This window comes from Dipodomys ordii, unplaced genomic scaffold (assembly GCF_000151885.1).
Source record: "Dipodomys ordii isolate 6190 unplaced genomic scaffold, Dord_2.0 Scaffold2, whole genome shotgun sequence".
Taxonomy (NCBI): Eukaryota; Metazoa; Chordata; class Mammalia; order Rodentia; family Heteromyidae; genus Dipodomys; species Dipodomys ordii.
The window spans coordinates 9,989,737-9,999,658 of NW_012267218.1; the positions used below are offsets into that span (position 1 = coordinate 9,989,737).

Genomic DNA, 9,922 nt, shown 5'->3' on the forward strand with positions numbered 1-9,922 from the left:
CCAATAAACCACCAGAAAACCGGAAGTGGCGCTGTAGCTCAAGTGGTAGAGCGCTCGCCTTGAGCTGAAGAGCTGAGGGACAGCGCCCAGGCCCAGAGTCCAAGCCCCATGACCAACAAAAAAAAAAAAAAAAGAAAGAAAAAGAAATATGGCACTAACATTTTTACTGAAATTGAGTTAATCTTTAATTTTTGCATGCTGTAATACATATTGTATTATTATGGGCTCTTACTATGAAGTATTATGTGGTAGTGTTACATTATATGCTATTGTAAAGACCTAGAAGAAAAAAGGAGAAACTCCAATTATAGTAGTTATAGTAATTATGAGTTTTAAACTAGTAGACCAAGTTATTAATGGTAGGCATGAAATATATTTCATAAGTGAAGAATGATGGAAGGAATGCACCAGTGGCTCATGCTTATAATCCTAGCTCTTCAAGAGGATGAGATCTGTGGATCACAGTTTGAAACCACCTCTGGTGGAAAAGTCTAGAAGACTCTTATCTCCAGTTAACCACCAAAATGTGGGAAGTAGAGATGTGGCTCAAGTGGTGGAGAAATGGCCTTGAGTGACAAAGCTAAGCAAGAGCCTGAGCCCCTGAGTTCAAGCTCCATTGACTACTAAAATACATTTATCTTAATTAGGGAAGGAGAAGGGAACAACAGAAGGTAAGATAAAGGACAAGGGGGGACCCATGCAACAGCAATACTCACAAGACAATATGTTGGAAATGATCCGTCCAACTTCAGGGGGGGGATGGAATTGGGGGAGAGAGGGAAAGGAGGAGAAAAATGAGGGAGGGGGTAACAAGTTCAACAATAAATGTACTTATTACCTTACTTATATAACTGTAACACCTCTGCACATCACCTAGACAATTTTAAAAAATAATTTTTGTTGCTTTAGTAGGGTATAGACAAGAAACAAACAAAATACCTTCAAGTAAGAAAAAAGAATAAATTCATTTTAGTCATGGAACCCAAACAAAAATTCAGCCAAAACTATAGGAAAAAATTAGAAATAATAAATAGAGACAGGTACCAGTTGCTCACACCTGTAATCCTAGCTGCTCAGGAGGCTGAGATCTGAGGATCATGGTTCAAAGCCAGCTCTGGCAGGAAAGTCCATGAGACTCTTATCTCCAAGAAACCACCAGAAAACTGGAAGTGGCTCAAGTGGTAGAGTGTAGCCTTGAGCTAAAGAACTGAGGGACAGCACCCAGCCCAGACTTCAAGTCCCATGACCAACAAAAAGAGAGAGGGGAGAAAAGAAAGAAAGAGAGAGAGAAAGAAAGAAGAAATAGAAAGCTATCAAGAACCCAAAGTGTAACTTTCTCCCTGACTCTTTTATCTATATGTTCTTTTTTGTTAAATTTTTATTGTTATGATAAAGGTGATATACAGAGGGGTTATAGTTATTATCTGTATTTTCTATAAATCAATATTTATCTTTTTTTGCAGACTGGCACACCTTTGCATTATTTCATATTTTTCCTAGTGGTCAGTCCAAATCCAAATTCCTAGAACACCTCTTCAGCTAATGAGTACATTTCTTTTTGGAGCATCCCTTCCCTTGCTGTTGCCCAGTTACAAACTTTAATTTAAAATTTTTATTTTCATATAACCATTGACAGTAAAAAAAAAAAAAGAAAAAGTAGCCTCTCCTTGATTTATAGGGTATAATTTTATTTTTTTCTTTTTGAAAATAAGGCATAATTTATGCTTATTAAAATCTATCCTACAGTAGTGTCCAGTTCTGAGGTCTCAGAAGTAAATATAATTGTGGAGTCACTACAGTCATACTTGCAGTGTTATGGGTGCTCTCCTTCAGAGAAAGTGACAAATTTGACTACAAATGGAGTGATTTTGAGTGATGGAAATTGTTTTGTATAGAAACTTATAATTCATAATTACATCTATTTGTGAGAACTCGGTCTCCCAGCTCCCGTCATCACTAATCTGTTTTCTCCTATTGTGCAGCCTATTCTGGGGTTATATAAATGGAATCATAAAATATGCAGCCTTTGAGTCTGGTTTCTTTCAGTTGCCCTAATTCATTGCAGATCCACCTATGTTGTAGTTTCTCCCATTTTCTTACTCAAGTAGTATTATTTTATATGGCTTTGCCATAGGTAATTTCATTAAAGGGCATTTGAGTTTTCCTAAGTTGGAGCTATTATGAATGAAACCACCACTAGATAGTATGGAGTATTATCTAATAAGATATATATAGAATCTACTTGTGGTTTTTTGGTTTTGGTTTGTTTTTGTTTGTTCGTTTTGTTTTTTGACCAGTCCTGGGGCTTGAACTCTGGGCCTGGGCTCTGTTCCTGAGCTTCTTCTTCTTTTTTTTTTTTTTTTTGTAATAGTTGGGGTTTTAGATTGTCCCATTTCTTTTTTTTTATTGTGAAAATACTGTACAGAGGGGTTACAATTACATGGGCAAGATAATGAGTACATTTCTTATCTAGCATTGTAGCCTCCTCCTTTGTTTTCCCTTCCCATCTCTACCCATCCTCCCCACCCCACCCCCTCCTGAGCTTCTTTTTCTCAAGGCTAGCACTCTACCATTTGAGCCATAGCACCACTTCAGGCTTTTTTCTGAGGAGTTTACTGGAGATAAGAGTCTCGAGGACTTTCCTGCCTAGGCTGGCTTTAAAACATTATCTCAGTCTTCTGAGTAACTAGGATTAAAGGCGTGAGCCACAGGCACCTGGCTACTTGTGCTTTAATTTATGTTTTCCTAGTAAATTAATTACATTGATAACTTTTTGTGTGTATATTTACCATTTAGTATGGTAAATGATGCAATTTTTGTAAATTTGTTATATATTCTAGCTTCAAATGCAAGATATTTGTAAATATTTTCTCCCATTTTGTTGCCTTTTATTTATTTGTTATTTTATTTTCTGTTTATTTTTGGTAATACTGGGAATTGAACTTGGGATTTCATGCTTACAATAAACCACTCAGAAAACCAGAAGTGGCACTGTGGCTCAAGTAGTAGAGTGCTAACCTTGAGCTGAAGAGCTGAGGGATAGTGCCCAGGCCCAACCACAAAAAAAAAAAAAAAAAAGTTATGTTGATGGACATTTCCATTTATCCAAATCCTTTCTAACACTTCCTGTTGTCTTAGTGTTTCTATCCATTGTAACAGGTATAAATAGGTATTTCATTGTGATTTTGATCTACATTTTCCTGATTAGTCATGTTGACAATTTCTGCATATCTCTGCTTTCTATTTTATGTCTTCTCTTGAGAAATGTCTGTTTAGAATCTTTTCCACATCTTATTTGGATTATGTTTTCTTACAATTGAACCATCCTTGCATCCAGAATGAATCTCACATAATTATAACACATAGTGTTTTTAATGTGCTAGAAATTTAATTTTCTTGTACTTTGTTACAGATTCTTACTTCTCTATCTAGCATACTAATTTCTAGTTGGTCCTTGTATGGTTTTGGTATCAGGATAATGCTGGTCTTGTAGAATAAGTTTGGAAATATTTTCCCCTCAGTTTTTTGAATAATTTAAGAAGAAGTTATGTTACTTATCCCTTAAGTGGATAGCGGTAGAAATTCAACAATGAAACCATCAGATCCTGGACTTTAATTGATGAGTACTTTTAAATAACATTACACTACTTTACAAGAAGGTATTAATTTGCTTTTAGCAACTCACAGCATCTCTAGGGGAAAAATTATTATCTAAACTATCTAGACTTATTGATATGATAAGATTTCTTCATAATTATTTGTCATTATTTTATCACTGCAATGTTTGTGGGAAACCTATAGTCGGAAAAATTATCCTTGCTGGTAATGTTCACTAATCCTTAAATTTCATTAACATGACTTTTTTAAAATATCCAATTGTCTTTTATTTCCAGATATTGCAGCTACAGAACAATGGCTAGTGAGGATCTCTTTACATCAAGGATTAAATATTTACACTACTGAAGGAACTCTATTGGATAGTATTCGAGGTAAATGTCAGGACTCTATTGGATCACCCAATGAGAGCCTCACTCATTCTATGGGTTCCTAGAAGGCTCCCTGGAAAGAATGACATACAAATGAAGACCAGAAAGAAAGGATTAAAGAAACAACAAATATTCAAAGGCCCTTGAGCTATAGTCTAGCAAAAGTTAAAGCTGAAGAATTAAAAGATAGTAGATCCCAGACAGCTATTTGCCATATAATAGACCTTTCCAAGTCTGTACCTCTACTCAACCTTTGCTTTACTGAAAAACTGACATTGGATTGATGTTTCCTGTTAGTTTACTCCCAACTTCTGTTTTCTAGAAGCTTCTAAATCTCTTAGCCACCAATGATAACTTCCCCTGATCTGCATTGCTACTCTGGATTTATTCCCTCTCTTCTTTTCCTCTTTTGGGCACCCTTCCTGGAGGTACTACAATACCAGATTGATGAATGGTATTTATCTCCTGCTCCAAAGATCCATTTAATATACTCACTGCAGACTGAATAAGGACCAGATACTGAACTGATAGGGACAAATACTACACTTGATCTTTTTTTGGGGGGTCAGTTGTGAGGCTTGAACTCTGGGCCTGGGTGCTGTCCTTCAGCGATTCAGCTCAAGGCGAGTGTTCTACCATTTGAGCCACAGTGCCACTTCTGGTTTTCTGGCTGTTTATTGGAGATAAGACTCTCACAGACTTTCTTTCCTGCCTGGGCTGGCTTTGAACCATAATCCTCAGATCTTAGCCTCTTTAGTAGCTAGGATTATAGGCATGAGCACCAGTGCCCTGTTATTACACTTGATCTTAACCAAAAGCTTCATTTTTTTTTAATCTACTACTCTTTCAATGGGATGTGGAAAAGAAGAAAAGGTGAATGTCAGCTGCTGAAGCATAAGCTGCTCTCAAAATTATAAATGTGCATATCTTATGTCCAACAATTCCATTTCTAGGGACAGAGCTTGTGACTAATGATGTTTTCAACATGTGGCCAGAGCAGTATTTCTCATGGACATGATCTTTCACAATGCGACATTCCCAGCTCCCTTTGAGGGAATTAGACTTCATTCCTTCTGGAAAATAAGACTTTCCTCTATTCTTGACTGATGAGTGAGATCATACTGCACTAGTTTTTAATCTATCAAATAGTTTTTTTACATAGTTTCTTTAACGTACTGTGAAAGGCAAGTAGTTAAGCTCCATTTTCAAGAATTAACTACAATTTAAACTTCTGCATTTGACTTCCACAGAACCTATTCTTCAGTGGAATCTTGGAAATGTAATGACCCCAGACCAGCTCAGCTTATTATATCCACATGTGCTGGATCTCAAAGTGACAAAGTGCCCCTGTGCCAATGATGTAGCATTACTTGGCTTTGTTATGAATTTTACATATAGTGGTAAGTTGGCAGACTTACTGAATATTGGAAGTAACTAGAACTTGTATTTGTTAAGATGGTGCTAGGCTGTCAGTACAAATTAAATGCATAGACAAAATGGAGTCAAAATGAGTCCTAAAATGTCTACAAATGTATTCCTTATCACTTTCCCTTGTCTACTTGTATGTTGTAGTAAGGAAATTTTTCAAATAAGTTCAATGGCTTCTTGCTAATAGTGGCTTAAGTTCTCCATTTTATTGGTCTTCCCTTTAATAACATGTTACTTCTTCCCAGAGATTCTTTTTTTAATTAGTTTTTTTATTGTGAAAATACCATATAGAGGGGTTACAATTACATGAACAAGGAAATGAGTACATTTATTACCAAACATTGTTTCCCCTTCCCATCCCTTCCCATCTCCCCCCACCACCACCCCCACGCTCAGAGATTCTTTATTGTTTCTAACCTATATGTTATTTGTGTAACATATAAATAGATATTATTATTCGTGAAGCACCACATTATTTAGTAAGGATGCATTGTTCTATGGCTACTATAATATCTAATAGCATATGGAAGAAAAAACAACTGCTTTTCTTTTTCCCACTTACACTTCTGACATCAAATGTATGGATTTTTTCTTTCTTTTTTTTTTTTTGGTCTGGTCGTGGGGCCTGAACTCTGGGCCTGGGCGCTGTCCCTCAGCTCTTCAGCTCAAGGCTAGCGCTCTACCACTTGAGCCACAGCGCCACTTCCAGCTTTTTTTTTTCTGCTTATGTGGTGCTGAGGAATCGAACCCAGGGCCTCATGCATGCAAGATAAGCGCTCTACCACTGAGCCAACTTCTCAGCCCTGTATGGATTTTTTCATACCAAGCAATTCTCCAGTTCTCAGTTGATACACATGAATGTCCCAGGAGTATCCTCTGCTTTAATTCACGTCTGGCACTAACTACAAGGAGTTGGCCCTGGCCCACACAGGTTAAAGAGTCAGAAGCCAGTTGCAGGTTCCAGATTGTGACCCATACTTATTAACAACCTGCTGTACATCAAATGGATCAGATCCCATTCCCCACTTCTTGCAACAACAGTAAAGCACTCACCTACATTTACCAGCCTTTTGTTGTTGTTGTTGTAAAAATAAATGACATTGCAAATGAAGTAAATGAACTTTGAGATGAACAGGTACAAAAACAAGGTCCACGAAGGTCTCAAGCCTGGGAACTTCCGCTCCATGGAGTCTAGCATCACCACCCTCTCTCTGCATGGATAAATACATTAACCTCGATGTTCTCTAGTATTTCAAATATTTTTTGTCCTGGAGCTTGAACTCAGCAGGGCCTGGGTGCTTGTCCCTGAGCTACTAGATAGCTATCTAGCTCTTGAGCTACATAGCACTCTTACCACGTTGAGCCACAACTCCACTTCGAGTTTCTGGTGGTTAATTGAAGATAAATGTCTCATGGACTTTCCTGCCTAGACTGGCTTTGAGACAGTAATCAAATCTCAGCCTCCTGAGCAGCTAGTATTACAGGCATGAGCTACTGTTGTATGGCGAGAAACACAGAAGCAACATTTTGAGAGGCTAAACTGAGAGTCTTTACTGGAGAGGCAGTGGCTACAGATGGACTCTTGTCACTAAGACCCACAGACCTTCAAATATACTTAACACTGTCAGAAAACTGAGCCATGTGAGCAGGAGAGGAAAGAAAGAACAGAAAAACGATACCAACAAACCAGATCAGCTCTAATGGAGAGCTGAAGTGAGATGCTGTGATGACTGAAAGAGAGACAGGAGACACTAGACAAGAAGCATGGCATAATGGCACCTGAGCTGATCTGTGCTTACATAGAGCCCAGTGGGAGGGCAAGAGCACAGGGAGCTTGAGAGCTTAAGCACGGGACTGACAGGTCCAGTAACCCAGCATCCAAACCTTCACCCCTACCTCTAGAAATTCAAGCATGCCTATCACTTGGAGGTAGAGCTTCCCTGCTTCTACCTTGAAGACAGAATGGCACAAGTTAAACTCTACATCCTATCATCCACCACATGGCCAAGATAGCACTGGTTAGATTCAATATTCTTATTTCACTGCAAGCACCCAGCACTTCAAAGATTTTTTAATGATTCTATCATATCAGCATGATCAATCATTTTCTCAATCTCCAGCCTTGCTCCTCTTCCTGGAGGATGGCATGGGAGACTGAAAATTTCAAGCTTTCAATTATGATTTGGTTTTAATGACCCGCCACCATTTTAAGCTAATAGGAAGCAACCAAAAGTCACCTCATTAGAACAAAAGACAGTCCTGTGACCCAGGAAACTCCAAGCAATGTAAACACTTTATGTCAGGAACCAGAGATAAAATATCAAGTACATATTTTTTACTATATACTACAGTAATGCACTACCATATACATTTCAACTGTGAATAGTATTATTTTAATATTTTAATTAGGTCATTGTAGACCTAGTAGTCATCAATTCCAATTAATATGAAGATCAAAATAAATATTTAAAAATATTACAAATAAAGTAATATACTTATGCATTAATAATATATCTGTTTATATAAAAGAGCTATAGAAATATAATTAGAATGGATATAAAAATGATACAAGGGTGCAGATTATAATAACAATATAAAAAAAGTACCCACCAAAGACAAATTCAAGATTCCCTCTTCTTTTCTACACAGTCCCAGTTCTAGTTAAAACTACCATACTCATACATTGGAGAAGCACAGAATTGCTAGAAACTATTTGCTCAGTAGTCTCACCTTCAAATTCCACTGGATGGTCTCACTTTAAATTCATGATCCTGCCACTCAAGCAGGTGCCGAGCACTGCTAAGATTGCCAATCACTCTTCCCTGGTACATTTGCTCTCCCACTCTGCAAGGTGACCTTATCACACCTTGTCCCACTTCTGCAGCACTGAGCATCCCCTTTTCTCCCCTCACTCTCAGTAGTACCTTTATCTAGTGCTTCACAGAGAAAATAAATATTTACTGCAGGAACTCTTACATTGTCCTGCTTGCAAATCTACCTTCATAGTCAAATTCATACTGGCACAATTTGCCTTTTCCCTGTGGTATTTGTTGTAAGAAGTGCCTCTGCTGCTATTAAAGGGTACCCCTCACTCCTTAAGTCTAGGTTCTATTTCTCTCAGCCACCTAAAGAAGTTAACTCTAGCGGGGTGCTGGTGTCTCACGCCTATAATCCTAGCTACTCAGAAGGCTGCAATCTGAGGATCATGGTTCAAAGCCAGCCTGGACAGGAAAGTACATGAGACTCTTATCTCCAATAAACCACCAGAAAACTGGAAGTGGTTCTGTGGCTTAAGTGGTAGAGCTCTTGCCTTGAGCTGAAGAGCTCAGGGACAATGCCCAGGCCCAGAGTTCAAGCCCCATGACAGATGAGGAGGGGGGGGGGAGGAGGAGGAGAAAAAGAAAGCTCTAGAATCAATTTTCTGGCTTTCTCTTCTGAACAAACCATTGCACTCTCCCTCTGTCTAATCCATCTGAATGATAATAAGCTCCAATATTACCCAGTTCAACAAAACCTACCTTGCTTTCTGTTCTCCTTCACAATGAAGTTTATGGGAGAAATTTGTCAAGAGATGGTGCTATAATATCCCTTTTATCTTCCTTCTGCACATCAGACATGTTTTCACCAGTATCCAAGAACAATTCTCAAGATCACCCATGGCTTCTCCTTCTCCATCTCTATCTCCATCTCCATCTCCCCCAGCCAAGTCCTCCTCCTCCCAGCAGCATTAACCTTGTCCTCACTTTCTCTTCTTCAAGACACTACCTTCAATTGCTTTTCTATTTCTTCATTGATCACAATTTAGCTCTAGACTGACTCCTCCTCAGTGAGACTTCTACATGCTAATGTACCTAGGGCTTTGTCCCTGCCTTTTCTTCCTTGCATGAGTAACCATGTGCTCTCTGGAAGATTTAATCCAGCTGCGCAGTAGGTAGGACATGTGCAGGTTGATGATTCCCAAATGTACATTGCTACTGGTCCTTAAGATCAAGTGCTCCTGTGTTAGTTGCTTAGTTTTCATTTCCTCTTTTATTGTGTATGTCCATCGTGGGGCCTGAACTCTGGGCCTAGGTGCTGTCCCTCAGCTCTTCAGCTCAAGGCTAGCACTCTACCACTTGAACCACTGCGCCACTTCTGGCTTTTTCTGCTCATGTGGTGCTAAGGAATCAAACCCAGGGCCTCTTGCATGCAAGGCAAGCACTCTACCCCTGAGCAATCCTCCCAGCCTCCTCATTTTCTCTTAATAGCCGATGGATGTCTCATATATCACAATAAACCACCTTTCAAAATTAGTTCAACCAATTAGCATCCAATTGGTTGACACTTAAATGTAGGACATACTCTTGTCTGCTCTAGCCTCATAATATTCCAAAATGATGCTTTCTCCAACGTCCACCCCAGTGTGACCACATCTCCCTTCCTCTAAAAGTTTGTGACGGGGCTGGGGAGGTGGCTCAGTGGTTCAGGCCCCACAACCAGACCCAAAAAAAAAAAAAAATAAAAAAAAA

The 9,922-nt window shown here is 38.8% G+C and overlaps 1 protein-coding gene across 1 annotated transcript in view; it reads left to right on the plus strand.

The window, feature by feature from the left end:
* The window catches only part of Catsperb (catsper channel auxiliary subunit beta), a 70,521-nt gene that overhangs the window by 16,351 nt on the left and 44,248 nt on the right, over positions 1–9,922 (plus strand). The window contains exons 6-7 of the mRNA XM_013013329.1: positions 3,894–3,989; positions 5,237–5,386. Of these exons, the coding sequence (XP_012868783.1) occupies positions 3,894–3,989; positions 5,237–5,386 (246 nt within the window). The remainder of the gene's footprint in view (positions 1–3,893; positions 3,990–5,236; positions 5,387–9,922) is intronic.